The 22,020-nt window shown below is 36.2% G+C and overlaps 1 protein-coding gene across 1 annotated transcript in view; it reads left to right on the top strand.

The window, feature by feature from the left end:
* The first annotated feature begins 198 nt into the window (after nucleotides 1–198).
* gid4 (GID complex subunit 4 homolog) overlaps nucleotides 199–22,020 on the top strand; it is a 25,603-nt gene continuing 3,781 nt past the window's right edge. Inside the window, 7 exon segments of the mRNA XM_073842924.1 lie at nucleotides 199–520; nucleotides 934–993; nucleotides 2,872–2,979; nucleotides 3,113–3,214; nucleotides 9,439–9,569; nucleotides 9,666–9,725; nucleotides 13,386–13,391. Of these exon segments, the coding sequence (XP_073699025.1) occupies nucleotides 332–520; nucleotides 934–993; nucleotides 2,872–2,979; nucleotides 3,113–3,214; nucleotides 9,439–9,569; nucleotides 9,666–9,725; nucleotides 13,386–13,391 (656 nt within the window). The 5' untranslated portion in view covers nucleotides 199–331.

The raw sequence follows: 22,020 nt of genomic DNA, 5'->3' as shown, positions 1-22,020 counted from the left end.
AACATTAACGACTCGCTATATTTCTACAGTAACGCGTCCCTCAAGTAAAACTACAAATCCCATCGTGCTTTTCCCAAAGCAGCCAATGAGCATTCAGCGTCATTGTTACTCAATGTCCGTCGTCCAATCAATGAACAGCATGCTGCGTCACATGACTCGGCGTCGAGCGCCTTCATTCTGCTCTGAAGGGACGTAACCGCGCGTCCTGCGGGAGAAACTCCGAAACTTACGCATCGCGCTGTCAGTGTCGCGTTTTCTCCTGTTCCAGCGAGTCCGATAAGCGTCGCTCCGCTGGTTGTGCTCGGGGAGAGCCCCGCAGAAGCGAACAAACATGCCGGTCCGTACCGACTGCTGTCAGGGCTCGTCGTTGGCCTGCATGGCCTCGGCCTCTCTCGTTCCGCCCCCGCCGATCAATACCCATCAGCCCGGCGTCAACACCTCTCTACTCTACAGCGGTTCCCAGTTCCGCGGCTACCAGAAGAGCAAAGGCAACTCGTATGATGTTGAGGTGGTTCTGCAGGTAAACACGTACGCTTAGCAACCAGCGAGCTCCCTAGCTAGGCAGCATTCTGGGTGTCAGCGCACCTGCGAATCCAAATATCTGTTCTGTCTAGAACTGCTGGCTAGGTAGGCAGCTCACTATGGTGTTAGCCGTCAAATGTTGTTTGTTTGTAAACAGAAAACAGATCGTTTTGACTCCTGTAACAGCTGTCTAGGTAGTTTAAGCATATGTGTGTAGTGTTTATGACTAATAATTCTAATATACACTGTCAGTGCAAATCAGTTTCAAGTCACTTTGACTGTCATAACTTCATGTTTGAGACCAGGTTAGAACTTTAAAATAGTGTTATTGAGTATCATTGCACTGACCCACATTTGCAGATATATATTCATTAGTGATTTTAATAAACAATCTTTGCTTTGGACCCACAGCATGTGACCATGGAGGATGCGTACCTGTGTGGATACCTCAAGATCAAAGGTCTGACAGAGGTGAGACAGGCTTGTGGTCAGTGTGACCGCGTTTGTGCTGATATAATCACTCTGTGACCTGTTTACTAAATCTGTGATATGGTTTTTAGAAGCTGGTGGTCAGATTATGATGAAGCAACAACTGTTGTTTGTCTGAATGTTTCAGTTTCTGCTTTAGTGGTCTTCTGGTCTGTGTGCGATACTGCAGTACAATGGGTTACTGTGTGTTTGGACATGGATCTTTAAAATGCTACTGTCCTCAGACTGATAGTCAGCGATTTCATTAAGATACAGAAGCTTAAGTCCACTATAATAAGCAGAATGCGCTCAGATATATTGGTCTGCAGCTAAAATAAAATATTAGACCATATTTATTATTTATAGTTGCTTATATATATATTTTTTTTGTTCCAGTGCAATCAAGCAGATTCAAAATGTTTAAAGAACGTAAACACAGTAAAATTGAGTTAAAAATAATCAAAGAAATGTTGATGAAATATTACTGCAATTTAAAAATTATTGTTTTTATTTCAATATATTTTAAAATGTAATTTATTATAGCATGGCAAAGCTGAATTTTCAGCAACCATTACTTCTGGTTTGATTAATTTGGTGACTGATTTGGTGCTCAAATAACATTTATTATTATTCTCCATGTTGAAAACTGGTTTATTTTTTATTTGTTATTAATTATTATTTTTATACAGTTTTATTTGATGAATAGAAAGTTCAAAAGAACAGCATTTGTTTGAAACCGAAATCTTTTCTAACATTACAAATGTAATTTAACATATCCTTGCTGAATAAAATATATTAGTTATTAAGTATTAGGTTTTTTTTATGACCAAAATATATAAATAAGTAAAAAATGTACAATACACTACCAGTCATTTTTGTTTTAACGTTTTCTTTTTTCAAGTCTCTTCTGCTCACCAAGCCTGCATTAATTTGATCCTAAATACACAAAATCTGTTGTGAAGTATTTTTATTATTTAAAATAACTGTTCTCTATTTATATATATATATATATATATATATATATATATATATATATATATATATATATATATTTATATTTATATTTAAAAAATGTAATTTATTCCTGTGATTTCAAAGCTGAATTTTTAGCAGCATTACTCTCGTCACATGATCCCTCAGAAACCATTCTAATATTCTGATTTGCTGCTCAACAAAACATTTATTATTATTTTTATTATGATTATGATTATTATTATTATGTTGAAAACAGCTGAGTATTTGTTTTAGGTTTCTTGATGAATAGAAAGCTCAGAAGAGCAGCATTTATCTAAAATAAAAAAAGTAACATTATAAATGTTTTTATCATCAATTTTGATCATTTTAAAGCATCCTTGAATGAACATTAATTTCTATAATAAAAAATACATTGTAAAATATATTCAAATAAAAACAGTTATTTTAATTAGTAAAAATATTTGAAAAAATGCTGAACTTTGGATTAAATAAATGCAAGCTTGGTGAGCAGAAAACACTTTAAAAAACATTAAACTGTTCAAAATTTTTGACCGGGAGTGTATATTTTTATTAAAACACTAATATTTAAAAGTACTGCAGTAAACAGATGATGCAATTCAACTTAAATTACACTTCTTAACTGATTAAGGGAAATTAATTGGACTTTAATGCTATACTTAAGTTATTAAAACATCAAAACCTCATGAGACAAGGAAGTATCAAAAAATAATCTAATGATATGATCTTAAAAAATTTACTGTACGTTGACTATTCTGCTATTCATTTTATTTGAGCTTTAACTGATTTTTTCTAGCATAATTTGTGTGACTGTATCAGAACTTTGAGATCACAGCAAAGCTGACTGAAGGGAAAGCATTACTCATCCAGCTCTGTTGCTCTCTGTAGGAATATCCCACGCTTACTACATTCTTTGCTGGGGAGATCATAAGCAAGAAACGGCCTTTTTTAACCAGGAAATGGGATGCGGATGAGGATGTTGACCGAAAACACTGGGTAATAAATAGTTGTGATTCAGCGTGTGCATTATGCTCTACACAAGCCATGATTATGAATCATTATGCATCATGACTCAAGTGTGCTGCATAGTTGAAACCTGCTAACTGTTTTTCACTTTTTTTTTTCTCAGGGGAAGTTCCAAGCATTTTATCAATACGCAAAAAGCTTTAATTCAGATGAGTTTGACTATGAAGAACTAAAGAATAGTGACTACGTTTTTATGCGGTGGAAGGTATGGTATTTTTTGTTTGTTTGTTTAAAACCATATGCAGTACTGTTTTTAAATGTTTGAGCCAAATAAGTTATTTTGATCTATCTATTCATGAAAGAAAACTATTGGTAATTATAAGAAATGTTTCTTGAACAGCAAATCGGCATATTAGAATGATTTCTGAAGTATCATGTGACACTGAAGACTGGAGTAATGATGCTGAAAATTCAGCTTTGCTATTTTTAACATATACTTAAATCGAAAACTAATAATATTGCACAATATCACCATTTTTATTGTATTTTTTTGAGTACTTTTAGTAAAACCTTACCGACCCAAAACTTTTAAAATGCATTGTATATTGACAAATCTATAAGAGCTATATATATATATATATATATATATATATATATATATATATTAGTGGTGGGCCGTTATCGGAATGAGTCTTCGAACCTGTGTGTATGCCTACTGTGAAATTACCACATCAAACGAGACGTGTTAACATGGATGCAGCTATGAAGCCGCCAGGTTCGCTTCAGGGCAGGTGCGTTGCTAGACCCTTTTTACTGGGGCACATGCCAAAATAAAGACATTAAACTATATGCAACAACTGAATTGACGCTTCTAAAAGCAACGCAGTTTAACCGAAGACAATGCACGCAGATATCCATGCCCGTGAGCGTCTGTGTGTTTAACTGCAGCCTTTTACGCAGAAGTACATGCAGTGTAGGAATAGTTGGTTACACAAGTTTGTATAGTTAATTGTGTTGTAAATGCAATTGTCAAGCAGTTTGTAATGCATTTTGGAAACAGGAGATGAGCCCCTGGTCTAATGCGCCACCTGGCTTGAGAAACCCGATCTCAAAGACTTACTTTTACTCATTATTTGGGTAGCACACATATTCTGAATGCTTTCAGCAGAATTCAAATTAGCCATTTTAATCTAGATTAATTCCAAGATTACAGTGAGATTAATCTAGATTAAAAAAATTAATCTATGCCCATCATTTATATATATATATATATATATATATATATATATATATATATATATATATATATATAATGTGTATATATATATACTTGTATAATGTATACAATTATTCCACACAGACTGATATATTTCAAGTGTTTATTTTTTTTAATTTTGATGATTATAACTGACAACTAATGAAAACCCCAATTCAGTATCTCAGAAAATGAGAATTTTACTTAAGACCAATACAAAGAAAGGATTTTTAGAAATCTTGGCCAACTGAAAAGTATGAACATAAAAAGTATGAGCATGTACAGCACTCAATACTAAGTTGGGGCTCCTTTTGCCTGAATTACTGCAGCAATGCGGCGTGGCATGGAGTCGATCAGTCTGTTGCACTGTTCAGGTGTTATGAGAGCCCAGGTTGCTGTGATAGTGGCCTTCAGCTCTTCTGCATTGTTGGGTCTGGCATATCACATCTTCCTCTTCACAATACCCCATAGATTTTCTATGGGGTTAAGGTCAGGCGAGTTTGCAGGCCAATTAAAGTGCCCCTATTATGCCATTTTAAAGGTAGTTAATATTGTTGTAATAGTCTCTTAAAACAGGTTTACATGTATGCAAGTTCAAAAAACACTTTAGTTTTCTCCAAAATTAGATTTATTTTTACCCCGTTTCTAAATAATTCGTAAACGACTCGTTTGAAGCAGTTCGAAGAATCAGTCTCTCTAAACCCCTCCTTTCAGTGAGCCCTCACTGCTGTGATTGGTCAGATGGTGCAGTCCTTTTGGATTGGTCTAACGCTACAGCGCAAAACGAAACGCCCATTGGCATAACTGAATGACAGCTGCGGAGACCTGTTAATGCATAGAAAAGATAGCCTCGATTTTACCCTATCAATTCGAGCCGGAGTCTGACGATGAAACGGTTGAAGTGTCACATCGACAAGAAACTGTTTTGCAAGCACGACTGGAGCAGGACGTTTCTCAGTGGGTGTCATATGTTAACTGTGGACAGTGTTTGCAATTTGCTTTTGTAAGCGAACCGGGCACACCTCTACGTTGTGAACTTCAACACTGTACAATCCATAATAACACTGCGTTAAGCCATCGTTAATCATTATCATTACTTAAACTAATAAGGCAGACAGACAGTCAAGCTGCATCAATCACAAGACTTTTTAGACTACATTGCACTCACAGCTGAACAACAGAACTACAGAAACGCAAGTTCGCCGGTTACCAAGACATGTGCGGGGTTGTTACACACCATAACGTACACAAAGACGTATTTTGAACGATCGCTAGAAAATACAATTATTAATCATACTTACAGGTAGAAGTTCAGAGGAGCAAGCCGGTCCAAATAAACTGGGCACTGATCCATTTTTTAAAACCAAGCGTTTGGTGAATCTCGCGTTGTAACGTTACTCCCCAAGATTGGAAAAGCAGTTATCAGTAAAATGACGCGAACACAACACAAGATTGGCATTGGACTGCTGAGGTGTTGAAAAAATTAATGTTAACCACTGATAGTTTCATCTTTCCGAAGGGCATATAAAACAAATTCACTCTCACAGGCTGTCACAGCGCAGGGCGTCTTCTTGACATGATGTAATCCACGTGAAAATGGTAGGCCTACTGTTTGTGGGCGGGCAAGTTGTTCGCGAAATTGAACGTGGGCGGACATTACGCAAATGTGTAGCTCGTGACGTGTGGCCGTTACAGAAAAAAGATTCGAATTGCTGACGACTCGTTTAGGCGAATGTGAGCCGACTCTTTTTTTTGATAGACAAAAACTTTATTTATAGTGCACTGTCGGCCACAACTTTGCAGATAGTTTATGTTCACATACAGCTACATGACACACTACATGAAATATCATATTTGAAAAGGCATAATAGGGGCACTTTAAGAACAGGGATACCATGGTCCTTAAACCAGGTACTAGTAGCTTTGGCACTGTGTGCAGGTGCCAAGACCTGTTGGAAAATGAAATCTGCATCTCCATGAAGTTGGTCAGCAGCAGGAACCATGAAGTGCTCTAAAACATTAGAGCTGGCATCGCGATCCCCCGCCCCCACCCCCACCCCCACCACAGCAGCAACCCGCTCGTGAAAAACACACACTATATAGCCAAATGAAATGCATGCTTTCAATTTCCGCATCTTTACTTATTTTATTATTATTATTATTATGAGGGAATAATAACAAGGAAGTTGTTAGCGATCACAATACAAATTACAGTGAACTCCAAACGAATTACACAAACTAGTTTGTTGACGTTAATAAATGATGCAAACAAAGACAAAAATAATTTTAATTAAATTAGATTAAATAAACTACACCAAATATGCATTTTTCATGGTTTTACCATAATGAACAGAGCTTGGAACAAAAAACAAGATAATATTTTTTTTTCCATCGAAATACGAACGTACAATATAAAGCCTAGTATACATTATAAATAACAGTTTATCATTCAAATACATTGGGAATATGGAAACACTTATATTTGTGCCGAATTACAGAGGTACGTGAGCCCAACGCCTGCTATTTTTAGTTTTGCTTTGTTTTGGTTTCTTAACTTTATATATTTTTTTCATTCCTGTTCTGTTCTGAATACCGTTACATTTAAATGATTCGTTTTGGAGCCAGGGTAACTAACTTATAGCTATGTTTATAGTGTTTATAATGTTAATACATAATAATATTTCGCTTGATTTGGTATTATTTCTGATATTGCACTTTCTCTCTAAACATTCAGCTGCTCATTAAATGCGTTTGGAGAGAGTGGATTAAGCAGTAAGCAAACAATGAGAGCGATTTTGAAAAGCTGGCTGGTCGAAAATATGTTAAGGACCAACACGCATCCTCCAAATACATCTGCATAAACCCGCGCTTGCTCTGTCTCGTATGCACGCAGGCACTGTCACAATCTAATGTTCTTGTTCTTTAAAAACAAATACCGGAACGCAAAAATACAAAATCTGACATTTTCCAGAACAGGATCCGGCTCAAATTAAGCACTGGTGGAAACGGTAGGCTACAATTAATTAATTTGTTATGAATTAATTATTTAACAACAACCATCTCTCACCCCCACCCTCCCCCCGCCGACGATGCCATCGTCCATCGCGATGTTTCACATTAGACATTGTACGCTGCCAAATTGGTCAACATCGCCCAACCCTATAAAACATCCTGGTATACAGCTGCATTGACCTTGGACCTCAGAAAACACAGTGGACCAACACCAGCAGATGACATGGCACCCCAAACCATCACTGACTGTGGAAACTTTACACTGGACCTCAAGCAACATGGATTCTGTGCCTCTCCTCTCTTCCTCCAGACTCTGGGACCCTGATTTCCAAAGGAAATGCAAAATTTACTTTCATCAGAGAACATAACTTTGGACCACTCAGCAGCTGTGCAGTCCTTTTTGTCTTTAGCCCAGTCGAGACGCTTCTGACTCTGTCTGTTGTTCAAGAGTGGCTTGACACAAGGAATGCGACAGCTGAAACCCACGTCTTGCATGCGTCTGTGCGTAGTGGCTCTTGAAGCACTGACACCAGCTGCAGTCCACTCTTTGAATCTCCCCCACATTTTTGAATGGGTTTTGTTTCATAATTCTCTCCAGGGTGTGGTTTTCCCTATTGCTTGTACACTTTTTTTCAACCAAATCTTACCTTTGCCTCTCTATTAATGTGCTTGGACACAGAGCTCTGTGAACAGCCAGCCTCTTTTGCAATGACCTTTTGTGTCTTGCCCTCATTGTGCAAGGTGTCAAAGGTCGTCTTTTGGACAACTGTCAAATCAGCAGTCTTCCCCATGATTGTGTAGCCTACAGAACTAGACTGAGAGACCATTTAAAGGCCTTTGCAGGTGTTTTGAGTTAATTAGCTGATTAGAGTGAGGCACCAGGTGTCTTCAATACTAAACCTTTTCACAATATTCTAATTTTCTGAGATACTGAATTGGGGTTTTCATTAGTTGTCAGTTATAATTAAATAATACAATAATAAAATTAAAAGAAAGAAACACTTGAAATATATCAGTATGAGTGAAATGAATGTATACATTACACAAGTTTCACTTCTTGAATGGAATTAGTGAAATCAACTTTTTGAAGATTTGTCCAATTATATGACCAGCACCTACTTTCTATTTCTTTCTATCTATTTAAAATGTAATTTATTCCTTTGATCAAAGCTAAATGCTTAGCATCATTACTCCAGTCTTCAGTGTCATTTCATTCTAATATGCTGATTTGCTGATCAAGAAACCTTTTTTATTATTATTACTAAACATTTTTAATTTTTTATATGTCAATAATTAAAATGTTCGAGTAGATTTTTCAGAATTTAGAATTTTCAGGGATTTTAGAATTTCTGGAATGTCGTGGAATTTTAGAAGGTCTATTCCAGACATTGAAAGTAAGGGAATTTATTTACATTTTGTCATGGAATGGAATATCAGGGTTTTTTGTTTGTTGCTTTAAATTTTAATTTCCAATCCCATTTATCAAAATGTAATATTTTTACGTTGTTTTTTTTATTGCGTTGTTTCATGTGTTCCCTATTGTTCTGGTTAGGCTTTTTTTTTTTTTAAGCCCCATTTTATTCTCTTCCTGCTTGTCAACTGGTGATCACAAATCCAGTCACCAGGCTGTACCTGTTAACTAAGGCAAACATGTACATTTCAAGATATCTGAAACAAAAATCTTTTGTAAATGTATACACTATACCATTCAAAAGCTTGGAGTCAGTATCTCTTTTTTTGGGGGGAAAGAGATTATAGAAATTAATACTTTTATTTAGCAGAGATGCTTTAAATTGATCAAAAATTATGGTAAAGACATTTATATTGTTACAAAAGATTTCTATTTTAGATAAATATTCTATTCATCAAAGAAACCTGAAAAAAAAAAAACTACTCGGCTGTTTTCAACATAATAATAATAAATATTTTTGAGCAGCAAATTCAGAATATTAGAATGATTTCTGAAGAACCATGTGACTGGATTAATGCTAAAAAAAATCAGCTTTGAAATCACAGGAATAAATTACATTTTAAAATGTATTCAAATAGAAAACAGTTATTTTAAATAGTAGAATTCTGAATTATTTTTACTGTTTTTGCTGTACTTTGGATCCAATAAATGCAGGCTTGGTGTTCTTACTGTTCAAAAACTTTTGACTGGTAGTGTACAAATTTAGTGAAATCCTATAAATAATCAAATAAAATGTGCGTGTTTGTTTCAGGAGCAGTTCTTAGTTCCAGATCACACAATCAAAGACATCAGCGGTGCTTCCTTTGCTGGCTTCTACTACATCTGTTTCCAGAAGTCAACAGCCACCATAGAGGGTTACTACTATCACAGAAGCTCAGAATGGTATTTCTTTTTAGAAATGTATGGGGAATTATAAATATTCAAAATATATATATATATATCACCTTAAGAACCCAATTTCAATCGTATTCCTATCAGGTATCAGTCTTTGAACCTCACACACGTCCCAGAACACAGCGCGCCCATCTACGAGTTCCGGTGACACTTGACATCTCGTGTCACGGCGAGAGGTGAATCTACAGCGGACAGAGGAAATGGACATGAGAGAAACAGAGGAACTGTCTAATGACTCAGCTCTCCTCTCCCCTCGATGAAAGCATAAAACGGAGGTGCAGATGATGGAGAACTCTTTCTGGAGACTGTCTACACAAGCCGATCAAGCGACTGGGATTCGCAGCAGTGTTAGCGTTTTGGTTTTCCTTTTATGTTTCTGAGTTTTTAAGGCTTCTGTCCTCCGAACATCTTAGAAAACTATTTTTATCCTTCAGGTTTGGGGATTAAAATCACGGTGGATGGAAGAGTCAACGGTGATATATTCTTCATTTTTTTCGCCTTGTAATTTGATAAAACAGCATGGCCAATTTAGAAGTTTTGAAAATTTGTTTTAATTTATTTTTTTAATCATTCTGTATGAAAAGACAGTGAGCGGGACGGTGTATACAGACACTGGGATGTCTTTTGAAGACGTATCAAAGATTCAGTGTACGTTATGATGAATACGGAGAGTTGCTATTGTCTGCGGCGTGCTTGGCCCTCAGACGTTGTTTTTTATTAACGTAAGGTGTATCATCAAAAGTCTCATATATAGCAGCTGGGTCCTTCGCTTCTACGTGTGATATATTTTTTATTATGAAATGAAGTGGAGTCAGGTGCTTTGGAAAGAGGTATATATATTATCCCATGGTGGTTAAGCTATTTGTAAAGCTGCTTTGGAAGAAACCTGTCGGTAGTTTTACGCTCCTTGTTTTGCTATGCAACCTGAAAAATATCAGTTTATAGGAATCTCAAGTATATGGAAGCCTGTTTCCCCCATGCAATATGAACATAAAGATAATTGTGATATTTTATTACAATTCTTTATTTATTTATGGCGGTTCTGAGTTTACTTCTTGCGATTTTTCTCTAACATTTAATAATTCTGACTCTTTTTCCTAGGAATTTGCCAGTTTAAATCTCGCAATTTTTACTTTTTTTTCCCCCCCTCTCAGAGTTCAGTTAACATCTAACAATTCATTTTTCCCCTTAAAATTTCTAGTTATATCCTTTAACTTTGACCTTTTTTCTTGAAATTTCAAATTTATATTTCAGAATTCCAGGAAAATCTGAATTGTGAGTTAACATCTTGCAATTCTGACCTTTTTCCCTAGAAAAGGTTTGCAAGTTTAAATCTCACAGTTGTCACACTTTTTTTTCTTTTCTTTTTTTAAATCAAAGTTAACATCTTGCAATTCTGTCATTTTACTTGGAATTACACATTTATGTCCTGCAATTCTGATGTTTTTTTTTTTCCCTGGAAGAGTTAACATCCCACAATTCTGACCTTTTTCTTAGTAATTTGCAAGTTTAACTGTGACAATTTTGACTTTATTCTCAATTCCGTTAACATCTCGCAATTTAGGTGTTTTTTTTTTTTTTAATTTAGAATTTCACATTTATATCTCATAACTTTGACTTTTTCCCTCAGAAATTCCAATTTATATCTCAGAATTCCAAGAAAGAAAAAGTCATAATTGTGAGTTAAAAGCTCACAATTCTGAGTCTGTATATCGCAATTCTGACACTTTTCCCAGAATTTGGAGTTAACATCACACAATTCTGACCTTTTCCTTGGAATTTCACATTTATATCTTGCAAATCTGACTTTTTCCTTTCCCGCAATTCTGCGTTAACATCACACAATTCTGACCTTTTCCTAGGAATTTGCAAGTTTAAATCTCATAATTTTGACCTTTTTTTTTCTTGGAATTCAGTGTTAACATCTCACAATTCTGACCTTTTTCCTAGGAATTTCCTTAGTATTTCAAGTTTATATCTTATAACTTTTTGTCCTCGGAATTTGAAATTTGTATCTCAGAATTCCAGGAAAGAATAAGTCATAAATTTTTCCTTGGGATTTCACAATTATGTCTCGCAATTCTGATTTTTGTGTTTTCCCAGAATTCTGACTTAACATCTCACAGTTCTGACTTTTTTCTTTGGAATGTCACATTTATGTCTTGGATTTAAGACTTTTCCTTTCCTGGAATTCGGCGTTAATTTCCCAAAAGACCTTTTCCTAGGAATTTGCCAGTTTAAATCTTGCAATTTTGACCTGTTTTTTCTTCTTGGAATTCAGTGTTAACTTCTTGCATTTCTGACTTTTTCCCTTGGAATTTCACATTTATATCTAGTAACTTAGATTTTTTAAAAATCTGTAGCCCAGAATTCCAGGAAAGAATAATTGTGCGTTAACAGCTCGCAATTCAGATTTTTTTTTTTTTTTTTTTATTGCAAATCCAATTTTTCCCAAGAAGTTGGAATTAACATCCCACAATTGTGACCTTTTTCGTAGGAATTTGCAAGTTTAAATCACTCCATTTTAATTGAGCAATTCTGATGTTTTTCCTTGGAATTTCACAATTATGTCTCGCAATTCTGATTTGTCTTTCCTAGAATTCTGACTTAACATCTCTAAGTTCTGACTTTTTTGGACATTCTTTGGAAAATCACATTTATGTCTTGGATTTAAGACTTTTTCTTTCCCGGAATTCTGTGTTAACATCTCACACTTCTGACCTTTTCCTAGGAATTTGCAAGTTAAAATCTCACAATTTTGACAGTTTTTTTTCTTGGAATTTAGTGTTAACATCTCGCAATTCTGGCTTTTTTTCCTCGGAATTTCACATTTATATCTCATAACTTAAGTTATAATTGTGAGTTAACGGCAATCCAATTCTGACTTTTTTTTAAATTGCAATTCCGATTTTTCCCAAGAAGTTGGAGTTAACATCCCACAATTCTGTTCTATCTGTAGGCATTTGCAAGTTTAAATCACTCAATTTTAACATTGGGCAATTCTTATGTTTTTCCCTGGAATTTCACAATACTGTCTCGCAATTCTGATTTGTCTTTCCCAGAATTCTGACTTAACATCTCACAGTTCTGACTTTTTTGGACATTTTTTGGAATGTCACATTTATGTCTTGGATTTAAGACTTTTTCTTTCCTGGAATTCTGCATTAACATCTCACAATTCTGACCTTTTCCTAGGAATTTGAAAGTTTAAATCTCACAATTTTGCTTCATAACTTTTTTTCCTCTGAATTTCAAATTTGCACTCCAGAATTCCAGGACTTCTTTTATTGCAATTGCAATTTTCCCCAAGAAGTTGGAGTTAACATCCCACAAAACTGTCCTTTTTCCTAGGAATTTGCCAGTTTAAATCACTAAAGTTGGACTTTTTTCCTCAAAATTTAGAATGAATATCAGGCAAGTCTGACATTTTTCCTTGGAATTTCACAATTACGCCTAGCAATTCTGATATTTTCTTTCAGAGAATTCTGATTTAACGTCTTGCAGTTCTGACTTGTGTCTTGGAATTCCTACATTTTTCTTTCTCAGGATTCTGTTAACATTTTGCATTACTGATTTGTTCCCCTTAGATAAGTTTATATCTCATGACTTGCACTTATTTCCTTGGAATTTCACATTTATATCTTAGAATTCCTGGAAAGAAAAAGTCAGAATTCTGAGTTAACATTATGCAATTCCGAGTCTGTATTTTGCAATTCAGACTTTTTTTCTAAGAATACTAAATTAACATCTTGGATTTTTTTCCCCAGAATTGTCAGATATAACGTTGAACCTGAGAGAAATCAGAGTTAAGTTTCGCAATTAATTGTGTTTTTTTTTTTTTTGGAAACAGGTTTCCATACAAGTCTCTTAGGTTTGAGAATAATCACTTCTCACTTGTTCACTTTAATATTGACAGCTCAGAGAGTATTGATTGGTATTCACACCAATGTCACGCGGCGTGTGCAAGGCTGCAGTAGCGCAACATGGCTTTCAGTCTTTGCCGAAAATGTCATGATGAATAAGCAAGTGTTTTTAATGGAGGGCTCAGGAAGATTTTTCAAAGATAAATAGTCCAGATGGTGGACAACACTGTTATTTTAAACTACCCATCAGCCTCGAGGCGTCATATGTGACGGCCGCGATCTGAAGCTACGGCAACTCTGGCGATCTACATCTCCTACAGTCTTAACAATGCACAAAATGTAACGGCTGAGGCTTTGAGAACCTCTCCTGAGGTGCTGAAAGATTGGGAGACATTTATGATACGAAACCCAGATGTGTCCATTTAAGCTTTAGTCAAACCCTTTGCCTTAAAAGTCAGAGATTTGTCTATAAACCACTTTTATAATCATTAGTTTAAGCTCTGTACAGACAGAAAGACTTCTAAGAATGTGAGTGTTACAAAAAGACGTTTGGAATGAAAGATTGCTGTACCTCATCCGCCAAAACCTCCTTTTTAATTGTAGACTATTGAGTGTTTAACGACAGGTTCACACCACATTTCAACCTAGCTATGTTGAGATGTCCTAACGACATTTTGTACATACAAAACGACAAGATGAAAGGAAATTCTCTACTTTGGCTCATCCCATGGCCTAATAATGCACATTAATGTTCATGCAAAATGCCTAAAACACACTCAACAATTGACGTTTTGCAAATGTGTCAATTGGACATCTTTTCCTGTTTGAGCTCTTTTGTTGTCCCTAACAAAAGCAGAATTGTGGTTTCAGATAAGTGTTTATAAAGATGTGGGATGTTTGTTTGCTGCACCTAATAATTTGCTGCCTGAAGGTCAAGACTTATTTAAAGAAATGCTAAGCATATGAAAGGCCACTGCACATGCTGTTACAGTACAGGAAGAGGGGATGTACATAATAGGGCTGTTTGTGGTGTACACAAAGGATTTCATTCTCAACAATTATGAGTGATCTTTTTATAGGCACAAAAGGATAAGAAAATAAAGAATCTATCGATCTGGATTTGAGTTGTTTTTTTCTGAGTTCAGGATGTGGATTGACTCTCATAGGTGTGATGCAAACCACAGATGGAAAGAGAAATGAAAGTGGCTTAATCCCAATGTAATAGATTTAAAGAAACGTAGGCAACTCTCTCAACCACTAGATGGTGCAGTGGTGCAGTATCATCTCTACATGGACTCATCTGGTATGCCACGCTATATACAGTGCCTTGCAAAAGTATTCATACCCCTTTTATTTAGCCTTACGTTAAACTGCTGTAAATGACTTTTTTCACATCGGTTTACACTCCATACACCATAATGACAAAGCTCAACTGATTTGTGACAGCTTTGCAAATTTAAAAATAAAACAATGAAATAAGTACATTGCAGAAGTATTCATACTCTTAACCCAATATTTTGTTGAAGCACATTTATAGCCTCAAGTCTTTTCCAGTATGATGCAGGAAGTTTTGCACATCAACATATGACAATTATCTGCCATTCTTCGCCTCACCTCTCAAGTTCTGTCAGCTTGGATGGGGTCTGGCAGACATTTTCAGGTTTCTCAAAAAATTTTTTGATTGGGTTCAAGCCCAGGCTGTGGATGGGCCACTCAAGGACGTTCACAGACTTTGAAGCTTTTGAATGCTCTGGACTGGTTATGGCTGTCTCTGTATTTTGTGGTGTTGAGCTTTCCTTCTCCTCTGACGAGCTTTTCAGTCCCTGCCGCTGAAAAACAGCCCCACAGAATGAGGCTGCTACGAGCACACTTTACTGTTGGGATGCTACTGTTGCAGGTGATGAGCAGTGCCTGGTTTCCATCAAACATGATGCTTGGAATTGAGGTTCATCAGACCAGAGAATCTTGTTTCTCAGAGTCTGAGGGTCCCTTAGGTGCTTTTTTGCAAATTCCAAGTGTGTTTTCATGTGTCTTCACTGAGGAGAGGATTGAGTTTTGCCACACCGCCATAAAGCCCAGATCGCAAGAGTGTTGCAGTGAAGTTTGTTCTTCTGTAGGTTTCTCCTATCTCCACATATGATCATGGAGCTGAACTAGAGTGAACATCAGCTTCTTGGTCACCACTTTAACCAAGGTCCTTCTCCATCAATTGCTCAGTTTGGCCAGGAGGCCAGCTGTAGGAAGAGTCCTCATTGTTTCAGATTTCTTCCATTAAGGGTTACAGAGACTAGATGCTTGAAGGTTCACACCGATTTTTTTTTTCTGAACTCTTCCCAGATCTGTAGCTTGACGCAATCCTGTTTCTGAGCTCTACCGGTAGTCCTTTCTAACCCGCAGGCAGGATTGCCAGGTTTTATGACAAAACTTGCCCAACTGCTGTTCAAAACTTTCGCAATTTTGTTTCGAGAGGGGGCCCCCTGGTATAAATTGCGTTCCGGAAGGGGAAATACACTTTTTTTGTCAGGGTTCCCCTGGTAAAAATCTGCATTCCAGGGGCTTAATATCACATTAGTGGGGTGGCTTCAACCCGCGGAAAGTAGCCCAATTCTGCGGGAAAACCGCAGACTTGGCAACACTGCCTGCAGAGCTTGTTTTTTGCTCTGTTATGCATTTTCAATTAATTGAGAGGTGCATGCCTTTCCAAATCATACTCCTTGAAATGAATTTGTCACAGGTTAATGCCACTCAAAGTGTAGTAACATCTACAAGCGATATTAGTGCTCCTGAGCTAATTTAAATAAGTATAAATATGAATACTTATTTATATGAATAAATCAGTTTTTTATTTCAAATAAATTTGCAAAGTTGTTACAAACCTGTTTTGTGCTTTGTCATTATGGCGTACGGAGTATAGGTTGATGTGGAAAAAAGTCAATTAAATAGGGTGACCATATTTTAGTGTTTAAAAAAGTGAACGTAGGAGGGAGGGGGGTGATCAAAATATGTAATTTCCATACCAAAACTATATATTTTAACGTCACCGTTATGCGGATTGATAATAAACACAGCTAAAAGGCTTCCTACCACAGTGGTCATCCTTCACAAAACTACTATCGACCACAGTTTTATCACAGGTAGAATGCAAAAAGTTTCAATACAAGCATTTCAGTCAAACAGAATTTATGCAATATGTAAAACGTTTAACTCTTTTAACTTTTACTACAAATAAAACCACAAAACTATAGTTAATCACTAATTTTGCTACACTAACCATAGTTGAAAAAACTTGAATACTGTACATATGCTCACCAAGGCTGTATTTATTTGAGCAAAAATGTAAATAAATAAATAAATAAATAATAAAATCGTAAAATATTGTGGATTAAAATAAGCTTTCTATTTGAATTCATTTAAAAATTCAATTTATTCCTGTTAAGGGAAAGCAAAATTTTCATTCATTACTCCAGTTTTAAGTGTCACATGATCCTTAAAAATCATTCTAACCTGCAGAATACATTTAGCACATAAAATGAAGGAAAATAACTGATTTTTTTTTTTTCCACACGGTGAAATTTACTTGGTTACGCCATTTCCTCCATTGTTACATGATTCTTTGGAATTTTCTCCCAGTTGTTTTTATTACCTATCATTCAAAGCAGCATTTCACTTTTATTATGTCACATGGTTCGCGGTAAGCCAACAGTAATACAACAACAAAATATTTCCCAGGACATTGCATGTTTTACAATGTACTTGACGTCGAAATCGAACAACACTGACATTGATTCATATGATTCACAACAAGGAAATGATGGACTTTGGGAAGAAGCCAGTCAGCAGTTACTTTCCTTACACAATGACAGTCTTAAAGGAAGAATTCTCATTCTATACAGTAATGAATAGGTTACCTATTGTTACAACTGTGAATCATGCATTAGATATGTGATGTCAAAAATGAAAATATGCTCATTAATAATGTAACTCCAGTTGTTCACTTGTTGCAACATCCAAGGACATAGTTTCGAAAGCTGCTCAAATCAAATGGCTAAAAGATAAAGCTTGGGCTAAAAATTCACACAGACTTTGTTAAGGGAATCACAAGTACGCAAACGGTCCAGATATGTTTGATGTCAATATCTCTGGGAAACTTCGTTATCGTTGTCTGTGGCTGTAGCTGCTAACCACATTCACCTGCTTCGCACGGCATGGACTTCACAGTTGATACGCAATATTAGAAAGGCTTGAACCGTTCCGATCATAACGCAAATCTAAATGATATACACTCTTAAAAATAAAGGTTCCAAAAGGGTGTTTTTGCAGTGATGCCATAGAAGCAGCATTTTTGGTTTCCCAAAGAACCTTTTAGTCAGAACCATTTCGAAGAACATTTGAAAAATCTAAAGACCTTTTTCTACTATAAAGAACCTTTTCTGCATTTGAATGTTTCCATGGATGATCAAGGTTCTCCATGCCAATAAAGAACCTTTATTTTCAAGAATGTAGTGTTATATTGTCTTGTGATGGATTATGTGTAACAGGAAGCAAAAAGAGTTTAAGGTTTGTCAGAGTTTGGAAACCTGAGATACAGGTAAAATGCGCAGTCCATTTTTATATGTGCGCTATAAGAAACTGTGAAAACGCCCATTTAGAAGTCACAAGGATGCTCTGGGTTATTTCCAGAAGAGTTGAGAAATAAAGCAGGAGAGTATAATCATCAGAATAAAACAAATAATGTTCTTTATATGCATCGGATTTCCAGTGTGTTTATCGGCTGAAATATTTCAGTAAAACTTTATTCTAAGGTGTCAATGTTACACGTTACATGTACTCACTATTATAATAACAATTACTTATGCATGCAAGTAATCCTAAGCCAACCACCAATCTTAACCCTAACCCTAACCATATAATAAGTACAGTATCTCACAAAAGTGAGTACACCCCTCACATTCAAGCAACCATTTTAGTACATCTCCTCAAGGGACAATATTATAGAAATTAAACTTGGATTTTTTTTAGTAGTAGTCAATGTGCCGCTTTTATAGCAGTATTAGACATTAGACACATGGTGCTACTCCACTTTACGCTTGAGGATGCCCCACAGGTGCTTAATAGGGTTCAGGTCTGGAGACATACTTGGCCACCCCATCACCTTCAGCTTCAGCTTCCTCATCAAGGCAGTTGTCATCTTGGTGGTGTGTTTGGGATCGTCATCATGTTGGAAAACTGCCGTTCGGCCTAGTTTCTGGAGGGAAGGCATCATGTTCTGCTTCAGAATGTACAGTACATAATAGAATCCATGTTAACTCAATGAACTGCAGCTCTCCAGTACCAGCAGCACTCATGCAGCCCCAGACCATGATGCATGACTAGGCAAGACACATTTTCTTGGTACTCCTCACCATGCTGGACACCATCTGAGCCAAACAAGTTTATCTTATAGTCTCATCAGACCACAGGACATGGTTCCAGTGATTCATGCTCTTGGTTGTCTTCAGCAAACTGTTTTGGGCTTTCTAGTGAGCCAGCTTCAGATGAGGCTTCCTTCTGGTACAACGCCTATGCAAACCGACTTGTTGCAGTGTGTGGCGTATGGTCTGAGCACTGACAAGCTGACCTTCTACTTCTGCAACCTTTAAAACAATGCTGGCAGCACTCATGCATCTGGTTATTGAAGTCAGGTTCTGCTCAACTTTGTTGATTAACCCTTGCAAGGCCTGTTCCGTATGTAACCCATCTTGGAAAACCTCTGTATGAGCCTGACCACTGCAGTGTAACTCGGTTTCAGGGTGTTACTGAACCTCTAATAGCCTTGGCCATCTTTCTGGAGAGCAACATTTCTAATTCTCAAATCCTCAGAGAGTTCTTTGCCGTGAGATGCCATATTGAACATCCAGTGGTCGGTATGAGAGAATTGTACTTGTATTTGGTATTTGAACTGCTCTAATACAAGATACACAGCTTTGTATGGTCCTGTCAAGCGGACAAAAACAAAAACATGATGAATATGACATGAGGCTTTGCATGGCTAAACAACATTCTGCAGTTGTCACGCAGGGTGCACTCACTTTTGTTGCCAGCTATTTTGACAATGGATATGTTGAGTTATTTTCAGAGGACAGTTAATCTAAGCTCCTATACAAGCTGCACATTGACTACTCTTAAATATATCCAAGTTTCATTTCTATAGTATTGTCCCTTGAGAAGATATACTAAAATGGTTGCTGAAATGTGATCAATATGATCATGGAAAAAGTAATATTACCACGCAATAATGGGAACCCACTTCATTGGATCAAATTAATAATTTGTTTATCTTTGTTCATTTGTACATAAAATAAAAAAAAGCTGTATTAGTTAATTATTACTAGTCATAATTATTAGTATTATTAGTTCGTGTACATCATCATCTCTAAATGGTGCCGGTAAACAAGAAAAATAGAGATGAGAGGAAACAACTAGGTTTTTGGCTCAAATATAATTACTATAATATGAGTAATCATGTGTCAAAATGCCACTAACAATGAAGTTTACAAGTTAACAAGATTAGCACAAACAAACCTACATTCGTATGTTAGCTCAAACAGGTATAAAATCTGCATCTGGTAGTGCAATCACGTTTTTTTTAGTGAGTCAGACAGTGCTATTTAATAGGTACAGTCAGTGTTAAATGGGTTAAGATGAACAAAGGTGTGAGAGGAAACACTGCCTACGTTTGTTTCCTTGAAGCTTCTTATAACCCAACAGGAATCATTTTTCTCTCTCTCTCTTTTTTCCCCTACTTCCTGGAATGTCTTCAGTTTATGGCTGTATTACGTGCACATCAGCACACCATCCATCGATTTATGAACATGTCAGCACTGTTTTATGACATGCTTTGATGAGAAGCGCTACTATTAGTACTAACTCATTTTTCTTCCAAGTAGGCTAATTGGTAGTCCTTTCCAGTCTAGACTACCACATCATAACACTAGTTTTAATTTCATTTCCCGCAATGGCTGATTGCAACAGAAGCGTGTCTATTTAAAGAATTTCCACATACAATTTCATTACCACTCTTTTGAGGAAAATATTGCATTGTCCATGAGTAATTTTTAATTTTAACATTAGGACTTTGCTGCCGTTGGCATTTTCTGAAGTTTGAACCTGTATTAATAAATGTGATAAGTCTTAAAAGCATAGTTCACCCATTAATTTTAATTTTGTCATGTACTCAACTCTGAAGGTTCATTTCTTTCTTTTCTTACACACAAAAGAAGATATTTTCAAGTCAACCAGCAGTTTTAGTAGCCATATTCGTCAAAATATCTTCGTTTGTGTACAACAGAATCAAGAAATTCATAACAGCATGAGGGTGAGTAAATGATGAACCTTCATTTTTGTGCGAACAGTATATGAAATAAACATATTTACAGTGTAATGCCAATCAAAATTGGTTTAAGCACATTTCAGCATGTGACCCTAGACCACAAAAACAGTCATAAGCTTCTATTTACATCATCTGAAAGCTGAGATCATCTGAATACATAAGCTTTCCGTTGATGTATGGTTTGGCTGAGATACAACTATTTGAAAATCTGAAATCTGAGGGTGCAAAAAAAAAAAAATCGAAGTAATTAGAAAATCGCATGTAAATTGTCCAAATCAAGTTCTGAGCGATGCATATTACTAATCAAAAATTAAGTTTTGATATATTAGGGTAGGAGATGTACAAAATATCGTCATGGAACATGATTTTTACTTAATATCCTAATGATTTTTGGTGATAATTGTGAGCCATACAATGTATTTTGGCTATTACAAATATACCCGTGCTACTTAAGATTGGTTTTGTTGTCCAGGGTCACATATATCCCAAAATATACATCAGTTTTATTTGAGTATTGCCATGAAGTAATGAAATTGCTAGCCTATGTTTTATATATATATATTAGTGGTGGGCCGTTATCGGCGTTAACGTGCTGCGTTAACGTAAAACTCTTATCGCGCGATAAAAAAAATATCGCCGTTAATCTATTCTCAAATTTGGGTTGGGAGCTGGGTCTAAACTACGCAAGCTATGATGACTTTCACCTTTATAGTTTAACGCGGATGTATACCGAAGACTATAGAATATGGTCGCGCGTTAGTCTCCTCCGCCAAAACACAGACGGGATCGCGTCGTCCTCCATTCATAAAAACCGAATCTACTATAGCGAAATGCCACGTAAATTCGTCGTTTTTTGGATTCATAAATCAAATGTTGGTCAGTCACTTAATTCAAATCGCGATATGGACTAGTGTCTGTGAAAACTGAAATGCAAAAAGACCGTTTTAATATGAATCCGATATGTTCCGTTTGCCTAGCTGTATGTATGCATTGCGGAGACGAGCTTTTACTACACGCATACTGAAACACACGTGACGCTCCCGGTAATTTTTGGCATTTTCATCTCACATGAACAGATAAACTCAATCTCCCAAACTGCTGTGAATGTCACTTTTACCGTTTCATTTGAGAAAACTAGCATCATATCATACTGTATGACACAGAAACTTCACGGCAACCTGTCAAAATAAAAGTACGGTGTTACATG

The sequence above is a fragment of the Garra rufa genome, chromosome 1, assembly GCF_049309525.1.
Source record: "Garra rufa chromosome 1, GarRuf1.0, whole genome shotgun sequence".
Classification (NCBI taxonomy): Eukaryota; Metazoa; Chordata; class Actinopteri; order Cypriniformes; family Cyprinidae; genus Garra; species Garra rufa.
Note: the sequence above shows the minus strand (reverse complement) of the source record. Positions and strands in the feature narration are given on the sequence as shown.